The sequence below is a fragment of the Felis catus genome, chromosome B4 (genome assembly GCF_018350175.1).
Source record: "Felis catus isolate Fca126 chromosome B4, F.catus_Fca126_mat1.0, whole genome shotgun sequence".
NCBI lineage: Eukaryota > Metazoa > Chordata > Mammalia > Carnivora > Felidae > Felis > Felis catus.
Window position 1 is genome coordinate 77,537,252 of NC_058374.1, and position 17,574 is coordinate 77,554,825.

At 37.0% G+C, this 17,574-nt stretch overlaps 1 protein-coding gene across 15 annotated transcripts in view; it reads left to right on the top strand.

Annotated features, from left to right (window-relative positions):
* The window catches only part of ATF1 (activating transcription factor 1), a 116,813-nt gene that overhangs the window by 71,159 nt on the left and 28,080 nt on the right, over positions 1-17,574 (top strand). For 3 of the 15 annotated variants that reach the window (XM_045061793.1, XM_019834924.3, XM_019834925.2), the window contains one exon: positions 4,262-5,769. The exons of 11 other annotated variants lie outside the window; for them this stretch is intronic. In XM_045061793.1, coding sequence (XP_044917728.1) covers positions 4,262-4,406 — 145 coding nt within the window. In that variant the 3' untranslated portion in view covers positions 4,407-5,769. Of the gene's footprint in view, positions 1-207; positions 328-4,261; positions 5,770-17,574 lie in introns of those variants that run through there. One more of the 15 variants, XR_002159731.3, reaches the window with a different exon arrangement.

The window sequence follows — 17,574 nt, forward strand, 5'->3', positions numbered from 1 at the left end:
TAAAAGACACCATTTATGTTATCAACAAAATATCAGAGAAGAAATCTAACAACAAAAGATCTCCAGGACAGTTATGAAAAATATTGTACAATGTCTTTGAAAGACCTTAAGGAAGATCTAAATAAAATGGAGAAATAAATACTATGTCCATAGATATGGAAACTCAGTATTATAAAGATGACTATTTTTCCCCCAATTGATCCATAGATTCAATGCAGTTCCAATCAAAACCTAAACAGGTTGTTTGAAGAACTTGACAAGTTGATACTAAAATTTATAGAAGAGTAAAGGGCCAAGAACAGCCAAAATATTCCAGACAAGAATAAGGTGAGGAGATATCAAGTTTTATTTAAAGCTGTGGTAATTGAAATAATGTGATAGTGGCATTGAGGAAAAAAAAAAAAATTGACCAATGAAATAGCTCAGAAACTGATCCATGGACACAGGACAGATTATTGGGGGAAGGAGGGACTCTTCAATAAATGGTATTAGGATAATTATTGATAAATGAAAAAATACTGGATTTCTTCCTCACACCATACACAAAATCATTGCAGAGAGATTAAAGACACAAATGTGAAAGATGAAATTTTGAAACTTTTAAGTGAAAATATATACTCTTATGGTTTCAGGATTAGGAAAAGATAACTTAAAACAATGCACACCCCTCCCACAAACATTAACACAAAAGATTAATGAATCTTCATTAAAATTAATAATTTCTGTTCATCTATAGAGTGAAAATACAAGCTCCAACCCTATAGAAGATACTTGAAACACATCTAACAACAACAAAAAGATTTGTTAGAAAAAACCAAAAATATCTTCTAAGTTATTAAGTACAACCTAATGGAAGAAAAATTGGCAAAATACATGAATAGGCATTTCTCAGAAAACACAAGTGGTTAATAATCGTATGAAAGATTATTCACCCTTATCAATCAGTAATCAAAGAAATGCAAATTAATACCACACATTTAGTTACCATTTATCCCCACCGAATTGGCAAAAATCTTCAAAGTCTAACCAGGAAGTGGCAAGGATTTGAAACAGTGAAACTCAGAGACTGCCTATGGCAGTGAAAGTTGGTACAGTCACTTTGGATTAATTGGCCTTATCTTGTACAATTGACCTGGATATGCTCTATGAGCTGTTTCACTCTGTGTATGTGACTGAGACTTTTGCAGGAAGTATGCATAAAAATGTTCACAACAACAAAAATCAGGAAACAACCTAAATAGTAACAGAATGGACACATAAATTTTGGTTGTCTTTATTCAGTCTGATAGTGTTCATGTGTATTGATTGATCACTGTAACATGAATAAGTATTAGGAAAATAAAGTTAAGTGAAAACAAGTTGTAACAGAATACATAAAGTGTCATATTTTAAAATAAGTTTTAGGGGTGCCTGGGTGGCTCAGTCGGTTAAGTGGCCGACTTCAGCTCGGGTCATGATCTCACAGCCCATGAGTTCGAGCCCCGCATCGGGTTCTGTGCTGACAGCTCAGAGCCTGGAGCCTGTTTCGGATTCTGTGTCTCCCTCTCTCTGACCCTCTCCCATTCATGCTCTGTCTCTGTCTCAAAAATAAATAAACGTTAAAATAACTTTTAGAATATAAGCAAACTAAATTATATACAATTTAGAGATGTATAAATATTACTGAAACCATGAAAATAAGTAAAAGATTGAAGCTAGTAATTGCTTCCGGTCAAGAGGCAGGGGTACGGAATCAGGAAATAGCACAGAAATTTCTTCAGCAGTATAGATCATATGTTCTCTTATTAAATCAGGTGTTGGGTTTACATGTGTTCATTTTATTTATTATGCTTCATAACATTACACCACATACAGTCTTTTGTGTGTATAGTATATCATAATAAATTTTTTTAATTACAGTGATTTATAAGGAAATTTAGTAAGTTTTTCTACTATGAATTACCATCTTGAAAATAATAATGGGAAGTAATATTCGCATTAGTGGCAAAAAATCATAAAACTCTTAGTAAACTCAATAGGAAGATCACATTTAAGTTTATTTATTTTGAGAGAAAACTAGAAAATGAGCAGGGGAGAGGCAGAGAGAGAGGGAGACAGAGAATCCCAAGCAGGCTCCACGCTGTCAGCACAGAGCCCAATGTGGGGCTCAAACTCACAAACCATGAGATCATGACCTGAGCCAAAACCAAGAGTCAGATGCTTAACCAGTTGAGTCACCCAGGTGCCCCTAAAATACACATAAATTTAATGTGATTCAAACTAGAACCTCTTTAGATCTCCATGGAATTGGACAACATAAGATGAGAGTTTACATGAAAGAAAAAAGTGTTCTAGAATGGTCAAGAACAGGAAGAGGTTACTTGTTCCATTAGGCATTAAAACATACTCTCTAAAACCACTGTAATCAAAACTTGGTATCAGCACAGGAGCAGACAATAACATTAGCAAACAAGATAGAGCCCAGAAATAGCTTTTTATGCTAGTTAAGTACAGTACTTCTAAAGGGTGGCATATTTAATAAATGTTAACTGACACCGCATCTGAAAGAAAATTAGACTCCTCTATTGTATATCACATATGAAAGTAATTCCAAATGGATTAAAGACTTAATTGTGAAAAATTAAGCAATAAAATTATCTTTAAAATTAAGAGAGAAATATACAGTGCATGGAATTTTAACCTAAGCCAAGAAAAAGACTAAAAAAGAAGCATTTATGGTATAAGATATAAAAATATGAGAAGTCAAATGATAGATTAGAAAATAATATATAAAAACAGGGGCGCTTGGGTGGCTTGGTTGGTTAAGCATCTGACTCTTCAGCTCAGCTCAGGTCATGATCTCATGGTTTGTGGGTTTGAGCCCTGTGTCAGGCTCCATGCTGACAGCTCAGAGCCTGCTTGGGGTTCTCTCTCTCCCTCTCTCTCTCTCTGCCCCTCCCCTGCTCGCACTCTCTCTCTCTCTTCCTCTCTCAAAATAAATAAACTTTTAAAAAGGAAATAATATAAAAACAGATAAAGGATTAATATGTATAATGCACACAGAGTTCTTAGGTTGTCTTTATAATTTCTCATCGTAAAACAGGAAAAGGTATGAATGGAAAAAGGGTATGAATAGGCAGTTTACATAAGAGGTCCAAAAGACCGGGGCGCCTGGGTGGCTCAGTCGGTTAACTGTCCGACTTCGGCTCAGGTCATGATCTCACGGTCCGTGAGTTCAAGCCCCGTGTCGAGCTCTGTGCTGATAGCTTAGAGCCTGGAGCCTGCTTCGGATTCTGTGTCTCCCTCTCTCTCTGACCCTCCCCCGTTCATGTTCTGTCTCTGTCGCAAAAATAAACGTACATTAAAAAAATTTAAAAAAAAAAAAAAAAAGATCCAAAAGACCAATAGGCTTTTGAAAAGATGTTCAATCTCACTAGTAGTTAGGGATGAAAATGAATTAACAATAAAGTATACATGACAAGGATCTATACCTACTTGGAAACATCATTAAAATAAAACAGTGTAAAAACAAGTTGCAGATAATACCTACAGTACATAATATAAAAAATACTCAAAATAATACCTCTCTACATATGGGATACATGTATGTGACTTCACAGAAATAATCTAAGAGGACATTTACAAAGCTGAGTATCAAGCACTGTTTGTAATTAAAACTTAAATAAAAATTGAAGAAACAGTGTCAAAAGCCATAGGACCCATAAATTTCACTCCTTGGTTTTGGGACATATGCTCACAAAGAAACTGGTGTTAAGAACATGCATAGCAGCTAAAATGAGAAACAGCCCCAAGGAATAGATCAATACACTATGGTGATGGTCACACAATGGAATACACTCAGCAACAGTAAGGAACAAACCACCTCGAAGCAACATCGATGAGCCTCAAAAGTATACTGAGTGAAAGGAGACCAGACACAAGGGCGCATACTGTATGATTCTGTTATTTGAGGTTCTAGAATAGGAAAATCTTCATCTGTGGTGGTAAAAATCTGAACATTAGTTGTTTGGGGAGAGAACTGACCGGGAATGGGCACGAGGCAACTTTCTGGGACAACAAAGAAGTTCTATGTCCTGATAAGTGTGGGGGGTTATATAGGTATGTGCATTTGCCAAAACAGATTGAATTCTGCACTTAAGATCTATGTATTTTGGTTCTGTAGAGATGTAGAGAGATGACCAGGGAGGATTACCGAGGTGCATTTACCATTTAAAGAATGTGAACTTTTTTTCTAACACTGGTTTTTAATGCCTATATTTAGAGAAGCTGCTCGAGAATGTCGCAGAAAGAAGAAAGAATATGTGAAATGCCTGGAAAATCGAGTTGCAGTCTTGGAAAATCAAAATAAAACTCTAATAGAAGAGTTAAAAACTTTGAAGGATCTTTATTCTCATAAAAGTGTTTGATTAAGAAAGAAAATATTTTTGCAGACTTGCCTAAAAATTAGATGGATTTCTTTTCTTTTTAGTGGAGTTTTATAAATTAAAAGGTCAAAAATGAAGCTTTTTATTTAGGCTTTTGCAACTCAAAGATAATCTTATGCAAGAGATCTGGTGACAGAAGATAAAGTGGAAAATGACCTCAAGGAAGTCACTAGCACAGGTGGAAGCCCTGGAAAAATGAAACCCACTCAAGAAGAGGGAAGTGAGCTCTCACACCAATTTGAATTTCCTAAATGACAATAACCCAAAAGCGCCAGAGAAGATGAAATTTGGTAAATTATTTTTAAAATCAGTTTACCCTGTAGGTTTGCATTTCTTACTGTTTCCTAAAATTTACCTTTTTCACTTTGTGTGTGTGCGCGCGCGTGAGTGTTTTATTTCTGCCAATAAATTTTAAATTACAAATAGAAAAGCTAATACATAACTAAATATATAAATTATGTGTTCTGATTACGTATACTTGTTCTATCGTCAGATCGTTGAAATGGGTTTTTTAAAGTTTGTTTCTTGGACTTGAGAGGGGTTTTGAGACTTGGGTTTAACTGTTTTTGAGGCTTTGTCCTCAAAGGCATTTAAGGTACATGAATGGAGTATGGTGATTTTGTAACATTTTTTATCAGGATGGAAAGAGAACTTCTGTTTAAAAGTTTGATACTTTTAAATAGTTTGTTTTTTGGTTACTCTGGGAATGGAGATTTTCTACAAATATATAATAAATTGTTTTTTGATTCTATATTCTGTATGCAGTTGAATATACATTACCTATTCTGTTGTGCTTTAATAGAATGGAATGTTTACAGGCCCTTGAGATATCAGAGTATTTTTTAAAAATCTTCTGAAGATACATACCAAAGTTTTCCAAGAGGATTTTATAATCAATTTAATGTAAGGTTTATCAGATTCTAAAATCGTATGGTTATTAAGGCAATTTTATGTTAGAGACTATTTTGTAATGTAGTGAATGGTACATTTCTAAGAAAAGTGACTGCCGATATATTTTTATAGCTAATCTTTATAAATTCTAAAGTTGAGTTTTTAATTATTTTAAATGTTTATATAGTTTAGTAAAAAAAAAAAATATTTTGCATCTCAAAAGTATCATTTTTATATTATGAGAAGTAAAGTTTCCAGATTGGCTAATATTTGAATTGCAAGTTTTGTATGCAGTTTACCCAAAGCTCAAGAAAGCCATCCGTACCCCAGTGTTTAACCTCTGTATTCCAGTTTGTATACACTCTGAAATTGTACTGCAGAACTATTGTGCGCTTCTTACACAATATGTATCATATTGTTGTCTGTGAAATTAAAGGATATTTGATAAAATTAAGTTTGCTGAATGTAAAATATATTGTTATGTGAACAGCAAGCTTCCTGATGGCCATTCTGTTAATTATACTAACTACAGGACCTTTCTAGTTTTAAAATAGAGGATAAATTTAAAATTCTGGTCTACACAGCTTGTTTTTAAAAAAAAATTTTTTTAACGTTTATTCATTTTTGAGAGAGCATGAGTGGGGAAGGGGCAGAGAGACACAGAATCTGAAACAGGCTCCAGGCTCTGAGCTGTCAGCACAGAGCCTGACGCGGGGCTCAAACTCACGAACTGCAAGATCCTGACCTGAGCCGGAGTCAAATGCTCAACCCACTGAGCCACCTGGGTGCCCCTACACAGCCTGTTTTAAGGGCGGATATCTTTAGGTGTTTGATTCAGTCAGAACCAATTATAATAAACTAAAAGTAGCTAATTTTTTTGTTCTGCAATTGTTTATGGTTAAGGAACCTGTAATGGGGAAATCTCAACACAATTGACAAATTTGTGTAATCTTAATGAAAAACTCCATTAACAGTATTTTTTAAATGAGACTCTGTTGATTTGGCAGTTTATGAAAAGAAAAAAAAGTTTGATCACCAGTAGGATTACTTATATCACTTATTATTTGATATGAAGCCAAGAGTCTCAGGCCCATTAGGCCCAAAGAACATGAGGAGGTATGGGGTCAGTGTGTTATACCAAGAGTATTTTAAAAGGTTACATTATACATAGGGTATTTTACAAGATTTTAAGAGAGTATTTGTTAATGTTTGGCTGCCATAGAGATCCTTTAGCTTTTAATGCCTTAACAGGTGGACATCCACAAACATTTATAAACTTAACACTGCCTGCAGACTTCTGGTGTAGGGCCTTGCTTTCAACTAAATCAAGTTAGGCTAGCAATATGTAACAGGCATGAGCAAGCTACTACTGAATCCATAAATGCATACCAGATTATCTTCCAAGAGGTTGGTTTTTTAATTTTTTTTTTTATGGTTTATTTTTTATTTTCAAGAGAGAGAGAGAGCAAGCAGGGGAGGGGCAGAGAAAGACACAGAATCTGAAGCAGGCTCCAGGCTCTGAGCTGTCAGCACAGGACCTGATGTGGGGCTCAGACTCACAAACCGCGAGATCATGACCTGAGCTGAAGTTGGGTACTTAACCAACTGAGCCACCCGGGCGCCCCAATGTTTCTTTATTCTTGAGAGAGAGAGATACAGAGCACAAGTGGGGCAGGGGCAGAGAGAGAGGGAGCCAGAATCTGAAGCAGGCTCCAGGCCCTGAGCTGTCAGCACAGAGCCCAACGTGGGACGTGAACCCATGAACTGAGATCACAATCTGTGCTGAAGTGGAATGCTTAACCCATCGAGCCACCCAGGCGACCCTCAAGAAGTTTTTCTAACTTGAATCCAAGAAGGGGCTTATGAAATCTTAAAAGTGATTATAGTCCAAACCTGAAATTACACTCCAAAAGTTCAATAGGCCAGTGAAATTATTTCATTGGCTTAGTTTTCTATTTTACATATATTATCCGTTTATTACGGAAATAATTATTGTCCATCAACAGTCTTGAGTATATAAATTAAGATACCCCTTTAGTTTTACTGTACTATGAATGGCACCTGTTGGAGCTTTGCAAATCTTAACTACAGTTGACCCTTAAGCAATGCAGGGGTCAGGGGCATAGACTTCTGTTGCAGTCAAAAATCAATGTACAACTTTTGATTCCCTAAGAATACAAACCTACTGTTGACCAGAAGCAACCTTACCACTAACAGTCAACATATACTTTGTATGTTCCATGTGTCATATATTGCATTCTTAGAATAAAGCTCAAGAAAATACTAAAATCACAAGAGAAAATACATTTCCAGTACTGTTACTGAAAAAAATCCATGTATATGTGGACCCATGCATTTGACACCTGTGTTGGTCAAGGATCAACCGTGTTTTGGTTCATTTAGCAATTATTACATTGAAGTTACTGTTTAAATCTGTGTTTTTCTCCAGTTAAAAAACATGGACATAGAAATGATATAAGAATAAATGTTTATGGCTTGTAACTACATAGTTTTAATGGCAGTTCAAATTCCCAGAAAAGATGCTGTAAAAACGATATAAAGTGAGTGAAATTTGACCAAGGGCTTGATTTAAAGGAAAAGTCACAGGTTATAGTGAAACAATGTCAAAGCATATGAAACTCTAATTACATTTGTTATACAAAGTAGGTTTTTATTATTTTTTTTACATTTATTTATTTTTGAGAGACTGAGAGTGCAAATGGGGGAGGGGCAGAGAGAGAAAGAGAAGCCGAAGCAGGCTCCAGGCCCTGAGAAAGCTGTCAGCACAGAGCCCGATGCAGGGCTCAAACTCACGAACCGTGAGATCATGACTTGGGCCGAAGTTGGATGCTTAACAGACAGCCACCCAGGCGCCCCAGGTTTTTATTTTTAATAACTACTGCTGGTTTTTACTATAAAACAAAGGAACGCTTCCCTCAAGGTTGTGGAATTCAGAAGCCTATCCTAGGCAGAGTTTGGCAAGAATTTTTTTATTGTTTATTTTGAGAGTGAGTGTGCATGCACATGAGCAGGGGAGGGGCAGAGGAGACTGGGAATCCCAAGCAGGCTCTATGCCAGCTCACAGCCCAAAGCGAGACTCCAACCCACAAACTTTGAGATCGTGACCTAAGCCAAGATCAAGAGTCGGTCATTTAACCAACCGACTGCACCACCCAGCCACCCCTGGCAAGAGTCTTGAGGGATAGTCATTTAGAGGAGGCCTAGGCCATTTTTTTTTTTAAGTTTATTTGAGAAAGTACCCGCACATGAGTTGGGGAGGGGCAGAGAGAGGGAGAGTGAGAATCCCAAGCAGGCGCCGCACTGTCAGCTAGGATGGGACCCGTGAACTGTGAGATCATGACCTGAGCCAATACCAAGAGTCCGACGCTTAATCCACTGAGCCACCCAGGTGTCCCTAACATTTGTTAAAAGACCCATTCTGATAACTCTGTCCCCTTGTGTCAGTGTAAGTTTCTTTGTAGCAAACAGGTGTTAGAGATCAAGTCTTTATCATTTCATGATTGGAATCCTTTTCCTTAAAACTGACAGATATAGTTTGCTGCCTCCCATAAGTATATATAACAGTTTTTAACTGGTAACTTATGTAAATATGTATAAGCTTAAATTGTTACAAATTCAGTTTCCTATATACATAATATACACAGTAGTACCATTTCTTTAATATCTACTGAGTGCAGCAAGCTTAGTAAATGTACCCAGAAGCTGTATTAAAGTAAAGCCATTCATTCATTCATTCATTCATTCATTTGTTCAGATATTTATTAAAGGCCTCTTATACATCAAGCTTTACTAGGGAAAGTGATGAATGAGGCAGTGTTACAACTCTTGTGGAATGTAGATATGTGTCATCCTGTGAGCTTGTTAACTTGCCTAAGATTATAGAAGTATTAATAATTAGGGATCTGAGACTTAAACCTAATAATATCTGACCATTCAATCAAAAATAGTAGTCTTGGGGCACCTGGGTGTCTCAGTTTGAGCGTCTAACTTCGGCTCAGATCATGATCTCATAGCTCAGGAGTTCGAGCCCCGCATCGGGCTCTGTGCTGACAGCTCAGAGCCTGGAGGCTGCTTCAGATTCTGTGTCTCCCTCTCTCTCTGCCCCTCCCCCACTCACGCTCTGTCTCTCTCTCTCTCTCTCTCTCTCAAAAATAAACATTAAAAAAAAGAAGGACTCCTGGGTGGCTCAGTCGGTTAAGTGTCCGACTTCACTCAGGTCATGATCTCACAGTTTGTGAGTTTGAGCCCCTCGTCGGGCTCTGTGCTGACAGCTCAGAGCCTGGAGGCTGCTTTAGATTCTGTGTCTCCCTCTCTTCTCTACCCTTCCTCTGCTCATGTTCTTTGTCTCTGAAAAATACACATTAAAAACTTAATTTAAAGAAGAAAAAAAATAGTCTTGGGTTGCTTGGCTGGCTCAGTAGAAGGAGCATGCAGCTCTTGATCTCAAGGTTGTGAGTTCAAGCTTCGTGTTGGGTGTGTAGAGTTTACTTAAAAAATTTTAAAAATAAAAGGGCACTAATCTCATTTACCAAAAAGCCCAGTAGTCTCTACTTGTACAACAAATCTAGGATTCATACCTAGGTGTGGCTCAACTCCAAAGTTTTTGGTCTTAACCACCAGGATGGACCTTCTTTCGTATCTGTGTTGTTGAAGAAATGTAAAAAGCTTTGTTCCATTGTATCTTTACAAAGATTTTTTTTTTAATTTTTTTTTCAACGTTTATTTATTTTTGGGACAGAGACAGAGCATGAACAGGGGAGGGGCAGAGAGAGAGGGAGACAGAATCTGAAACAGGCTCCAGGGTCTGAGCCATCAGCCCAGAGCCTGACGCAGGGCTCGAACTCCCGGACCGCGAGATTGTGACCTCTGGTTGAAGTCGGACGCCCAACCGACTGCGCCACCCAGGCGCCCCACAAAGATTTTTAAAGTTCTACTTAAATGTGTCCACTAGATGGCAACCTCCATTTTAAAATCACAGTTTTACAAACCTAAAACTATATAAAAAACTACACAAGTTTAACACAAAATCCTTATACACCTACCATTCATAATAATAAATGTTTTAGTTATCTTTACTTCAGATCATTTTCTGAAGCCTAATCCAATTTCCCCCCTCGAGTCCATGTTTTTTATTTTTTAAGATTTTATTTTTTAAAGTAATCCCTAAACCCAACATAGGGCTCAAACTTACAACCCTGAGATTAGGAGTCATAGATTCTACTGACTGAGCCAGCCAGGCGCCCCTAGTTCACGTTTTTATGTTTATTACATGAATCCATAAATAACACGTTAGAAGATAGTGTCTCTTTTAGAAGTTCATAAGTGATACCTTACTGATGTACCGTTCTCTAAATGAAAGGTCAAGAACACCAAAGAAAATTTGGGATTTTATCTATGGTAATTTAATATGTTGTTTTGGGGGGGAAAAGCAGCATCAAAGATTTTTTTCCACTGGCAACAGATACTTAATATCACATCTGGGAAAACAATGCTTGCCCCTGCCCCCAAATTTTTTTTAATTAAGGAAACATTGTGCAAGTAACACTTGGGTTAAGTTTACAAAATGCTAAACAAAAATGGATGTAGACAGAATTTCAAAAAGAAAAAAGGCCACATTCCTTTTTTGCCCACTACTCTTTACCATCATAAGTAATCAAATGCAATTTTTATGAATTAACTGTACAAAACATTGTGCTTGATGAAGATACCAAAAAAAAAAAAAAAAAAAAAAAAAAAAAAGAAACATGGTCTTTCACAAACTCAAACTACTTGGGGAAATGACAAAAGAGCCCTCTGGTTTTCTCTGTGTCACTGTACATAATAGTACAATATCTAGGGACACCTGGGTGACTCAGTTGACTGTCCAACTTCAGGTCATGATCTCAGTTAGTGGGTTCAAGCCCCGCATTGGGCTGTCTGCCATCATCACAGAGTCTCTGTCTCCCTCTCTCTCTGAGTGCTTTCTCTCAAAAATAATAAACATTAAAAAAAAAAATCTAGAATTCTATACTTACTGGAAAACACTCGTCAATCCAAAAGAAAACAGGAAAGGAGGGAAAAGAAACAGGCAGGACAAATTGCCCAAAGTAAAACGGTAGAAATCTTTATGCATCAGTAATCACGATAAATGTAAATGCACTGGGTGTTTTAGTTAAATACTAAAGATTGCCATGTTGAATTAGAAAACAAAATCCAGCTATATGTTATTTACAAAATAACAGCTGTGCTGACAGCTCAGAGCCTGGAGCCTGCTTCGGATTTTGTGTCTTCCTCTCCCTCTGCCCTTACCCCACTTGGGTGCAGTCTCGTTCAAAAATAAACAAACATTAAAAAAATTACAATAGGGGCACCTGGATGGCTCAGTTGGTTAAGTGTCCAACTTCAGCTCAGGTCATGATCTCATGGCTCATGAATTCAAGTCCCACGTCAGGCTCTGTGCTGACAGCTCAGAACCTGGAGCCTGCTTCAGATTCTGTGTCTCCTTCTCTTTCTGCCCCTCCCCAGCCCCCCCCCCCAAATAAACAATAAAAAAATTTTTAATTAAAATAAAAAATAAAAACATGAGGATACAGAAGGTTGAAAGGAAAAATATGGAAAAAGTTATACCAGTCAAAAAATAGCCAAAGGAAAGTACTGATATAGCTACATTTATATTGGACAAAATAGACTTTAAAGAAAAAAATATTACTTGGGACAAAGACGGTCACTATGAAATGATAAAAGATTCAATTCACCTGGAAGATAAAATACATCTGAACTTGTAGGCACATACTAATACAGGATCAGGATGTTAAAATGTAGAAAGATAATGAGAAAGAAAAATACACAATCTTAGTAAGTTTTTAACATCCCTCTCATAAGTAATACCAAAAAAAAAAAAAAAAAAAAAACCAAACATGAAAACAATCAGTAAAGACATTGATTTGAAGAATTAAAAAGCTTGACCTAATATACTGAATTTCATCAATCATAAGCCACCATTGATAGTAAGACACCCTATTATCTCAAGTACCCATAAGGAAGAAAAACCACCGCCAGTGAAAGTATGAAATGCCCTCGAGAGCCAGATCATTCTGATTTCAGAAATGTTTAAACGTGAAAAATGTGCATCTTCTAATCGAAATTTGGTGTAGAATACAAAGCTAAAAGTAGTTCTTTTCAAACACATAAGAGTGTTTATAAAAAGAGAACCATATATTAAGCACTAAAATAAGTCCAAAAGTTTTTCAAAGGATTCGTTTCAAACGACTATATTCCATTGATCTATGTGTCTATCCTTTCACCAAAACCACGCTGCCTTGGTTACTATAGCTTTATTGTCAGTCTTGAAATCCGTACGAATTCTTCGAGTTTTAGTTTTTGTTTTTCCTTTTTTCCCCATTAAAATTGCTTTGGCTATTCTGGTCCCTTTGCCTTTCTATATAAATTCTAGAATCAACTTGCCTATATCTATATTAAAAAAAAAATCCTGCTGGGTTTTGATTGGGTTGTATTTAACCTATATATAGATCAATTGGGGAAGAACTGACACCTTAACAATACTGAGGCTTCTAGTGCATAAGCACCATGTATCTCCATTTATTTAAACCTGTTTCAATTTTCTTCCTTAGATTTTCTTTCTCAGATTTTCTTTCTCTTCTTTTTCCTTCTTTCCCTTCCCTTCCCTTTTGTTTTTGTTCTTCTGGCATAGAGACTCTGCATGTATTTTGTGAGATTTATACCTAATTACTACTACTTTTTCTTTTTTTCTTATAGCGATTTAAAATGTTTAAACTTCAGTTTCCAATTGTTTCTGGCTAGGATATAGGAAGAGGCCTTGTGTCCCCTTACCTTGCTACATTCACTTATTCTAGGAGGGTTTTTTTGTTTGTTTGTTTGTTTGTTTGGTAGATTGCTGGGGCCCTGGGGACAGAAGGAGTGGGCTCAATGTAGATAATGTCATCTGTGCATAGAGATAGTTTTATATCTTTAAAACCGATATGCCTTTAACTTATCTTGCTTTATTTTACTGCCTAGGATTTCTAGTACAGTGTTAAATAGGATTGGTAAGAGTGGACCTCTTTCATTCTTAATTTCTCCCAGTCTTAACGGGGAAACCACTCGGTCTTTTAATATTAAGTATAATATTAGCTGTAGGAGTTTTGTTTTGTTTTGTTTATAGAAGCCACTTCTCATGTTAGGAGAGTTTCCTTCTGTTCCTAATCCAGGAGATTTTTTCTATCAAGGACAGATGTTGAATTTCATCAAATGCTTTTTCTACATCCACTGATATCATCATGTGGCTTTTTCTTTAATGTTTTATGTTTATTTTTGAGAGAGCACAAGCAGGGAAGGGGCAGAGAGAGAGGGAGACACAGAATCCGAAGCAGGCTCCAGGCTCCGAGCTGTCAGCACAGAGCCTGATGTGGGGCTCGAACTCACAGACCGCGAGATCGTGACCTGAGCCGAAGTTGGACAGTCAACCGACTGAGCCACCCTGGTGCCCCTCATCATGTGGCTTTTTAAAAAATGTTTATTTATTTATTTTGAGAGAGAGCACGAGTGAGCAAGGAGGGGCAGAGAGAGAGAGAGGGAGAGAATCCCAAGCAGGCTCGGCACTATCAGTGTGGAGTCCCACGTGGGTCTCAAACTCACGAACTGTGAGATCGTGACCTGAGCGGAAATCAAGAGTCAGTTGCTTATCCGACTGAACCACCCAGGCACCCCATGTGGCTTTTCTTTATTTGTTTAGATGATAGATTTTATTAATTGATTTCCTAATATTGAACCAGTCCTGCATTCTCCAGAGAACTATCGCTTGGTCACGATGTATAATCATTTTATTAATTCTGGACTTGATCTACTAATGTTTTATTGAAGATTTTCATTCATGAGGGATATTGGTCTGCAGTATTATGTTCTTAAAATGTCTTTGTCTGTTTTGGGGTATCAGGGTAATGCTGGATTTATTTAATGGGTTGCTATTAAAGAATTCTTATTTTAAGTATGATATTGGTGTTGCAATTATGTTTTAAAATTCCTTGTATTTTTGAATAAAAAATGTTTATATATAAAAGTACATAATTTTTGGAATTTACTGCAAGATAATTTTGGTGGTGGGGGAAAGTAGATAGGGATATAAAGGTAGCAAGATTGGCCATGAAATTATAATTGTCAGGTTTATTCTATTTTTGTATATATACATGTATGATTTTTCCATACAAAAAGTTTAAAAAAGTCAATAAGGGGTGCTGGAAGTACTGGTTATTCACATAGGAAAATGGAAATTGGATGCATACCTCACACCATGCACAAAAATCAATTCCAAGTGGATGGAAAACTTAAATACGGGAGACAAAAACTATGAAACCTTTAGAAGACAATGTAAGGAATACCTTTAAAACCTCAACTTAGGGAAGGATTTCTTAAGTCATATAAAGTACATCCTAAGCAAGTCACAAAAAAAGGACAAAACACAGACATTGTTGGATTCAGCTGTAAGTAAGCAGATGAAAAAAATAAAAATTAGAATCTGTGAAATCGAAAACAGGAAACCAGTGGAGAAAATCAATGAAACCAAAGCTGGTTCTCTTAAAAGATCAATAAAATTGAGAAGACTCTAAACAGGTTAAGAAAAAAAGAAACACAAATTATTATTAAAATGGGAAGAGGGGACATCATTATTGAACTCATCGACGTTAAAAGAAAGAAGAAAGGAATATTCTGAACAACTCTGTGCCAACAAACTTGATAACCCGGATGAAGTGGACCAATTCCTTAAGGCACAATCTGACAAAACGCATGCAGGGAAAAACAGTCAATCTGAATTAGGTCTCTATTTATTATGGAAATTGAATCAATAATGAATAACCTTCCAAAATAGAAAGGACTGGGACACCTGAGTGGCTCAGTCGGTTGAGCATCTGTCTTTGGCTCAGGTCATGATCTTGCAGTTCATGGATTTGGCCCCGCATCAGGCTCCATGCTGGCAGTGCAGAGCCTGCTTGGGATTCTCTCCCTCTCCCTCTCTCTCTGCCCCTCCCCTACTTGCACTGCCTCTCTCAAAATAAATAAATAAACTTAAAAAATTAGGGTCTCCTGGGTAGCTCAGTCAGTTAAGCGACCAACTTCAGCTCAGGTCATGATCCCACTGTTCTTGAGTTTGAGCCCCATGTCGGCCTCTGTGCTGACAGCTTGGAGCCTGGAGCCTGCTTCGGAGTCTGACCCATCCCCCCGCCTCTCTCTGACCCCTCCCCCACTCGCACTCTCTTTGTCTCAAAACCAAACATTAAAAATTTTTTTTAAATAAATTAAAAAAAATAGAGAACAGTATACCTGAATGGGTTCACTGGTGCATTCTACCAAACACTTAAGGAATTATAATTATAGTAACTAAATTAAACCAATTCTCCACAATCTCTCTCAGACGGTATAAACAGAAGAAATAATTCCTAACTCATTTCATGAGTTACCCTAAACCCAAAACCAGACAAAGATATTCTTTTTTTTTTTAATTTTTTAATGTTTATTTGTTTTTGAGAGAGAGAGAAACAAAGCACAAGGTGGGGCAGGGCAGAGAGAGAGGGAGACACAGAATCCGGAGCAGGCTCCAGGCTCCGAGCTGTCAGCACAGAGCCCGATGCGGGGCTCAAACCCACAAATTGCGAGATCATGACCTGAGCCGAAGTCGGACGCTTAACTGACTGAGCCATCCAGGTGCCTCCCAGACAAAGATATTCTAAGAAAACAGAACAATGCTTCTCATGCACAAATGCAAAAATTCTCAAAATATTAGCAAGTCAAATCCAACAATGTATATATAAAAAGAACTGTAGTAGACCGTGACCAGGTAGTATTTATCCTAGGGATGCAAGGCTGGTTCAACATTTTAAAATCAATCCATCACAGGTCACCTGCCTGGCTCAGTGGGGTGAGGGTCTGACTCCTGATTTCAGCTCAGGTCATGATTTCATCATTCATGGGATCAAATCCCACATCAGTATTTGTTGTCAGCAAATCTGCTGTCAGCACAGAACCTGCTTGGGTTTCTCTCTCCCTCTCTCTGCCCCTTCCCTGCTCACACACATACTTTCTCTCTCTCTCTCTCTCTCTCTCTCTCTCTCAAAAAATAAATAAATAAATAAATAAATAAATAAATAAATAAATAAAATAAATAAGATAAAACTAAGCCATTGCAACAGGCTGAAGAAGAAAAATCATATAACAATAGATGCAGAAAAAGCATATGACAAAATTCAACACTCCTGATTTAAAAAAAAAAACAAAACCTAGTAAACAAGAGGGGGAACTTCCTCAGCGTGATAAACATCTACTAAAAAACCTACAACTATCCTCATACTTACTACGGAGAAACTCCCAAAGCTTTCCCACTATAGTCCGGAACAAGGCAAAATGTCCCCTCTCACCACTGCTTTTCAACATTGTACTGTTAAGTCCTAGCTAATGAAATATGAAAAGGAAATGAAAGGTATACAGGTTAAGATGGAAGAAATAAAACTGTATTTGCAGAGGACATGATTATCTATGCAGAAAATCCAAAAGATTCAATAAAGAAACTCCTGGAATAAATAAGTGAATACAGCAGCATTGCAGGGTACGAGGTTAATATACAAAAGTCAATTGCTCTCTTACATACCGGCAATGAACAACTGGAATTTGAAATACAATACTATTTACATTAACCGGCCCCCAAAATGAAGTACTTAGGTATAAGTCTAACAAAAATATGTATAAGAGCTATATGAGGAAAACTACAAAACTCTGATAAAAGAAATCAAAGAACTAAGTAATATGCCATGTTAATGGACAGAAAGATAATATTGTCAGGATTCCCACCTTGGTCTATAGATTCAGTGCAAGCTCAGTCAAAATCCCAGCATTTTGTGGATATCAACAAACTGATTCTAAAGGTTATACAGAGAGTAAAAAGACCCGGAATAGACTACACGATATTGGAGGAGAAGAAGAATGTTGGAGGACTAATGGTACCTGACTTCAAGACAATGCTATAAAGCTACAGTAATCAAGACAGGGTGTATTGGCAAAACAAACACACAAATACTTCATTGGAAGAGAACAGGGAGCCCAGAAATAGACCCACACAAATATAGTCAACTGATCTTTAACGAGAGAGCAAAGATGGTCTTTTCAACAAGTGGTACTGAGACAATTAGACATCCACATGAAAAAAAAAAAAAAAAAGGAATTTAGACACAGACCTTACATCCTTCACAAAAAT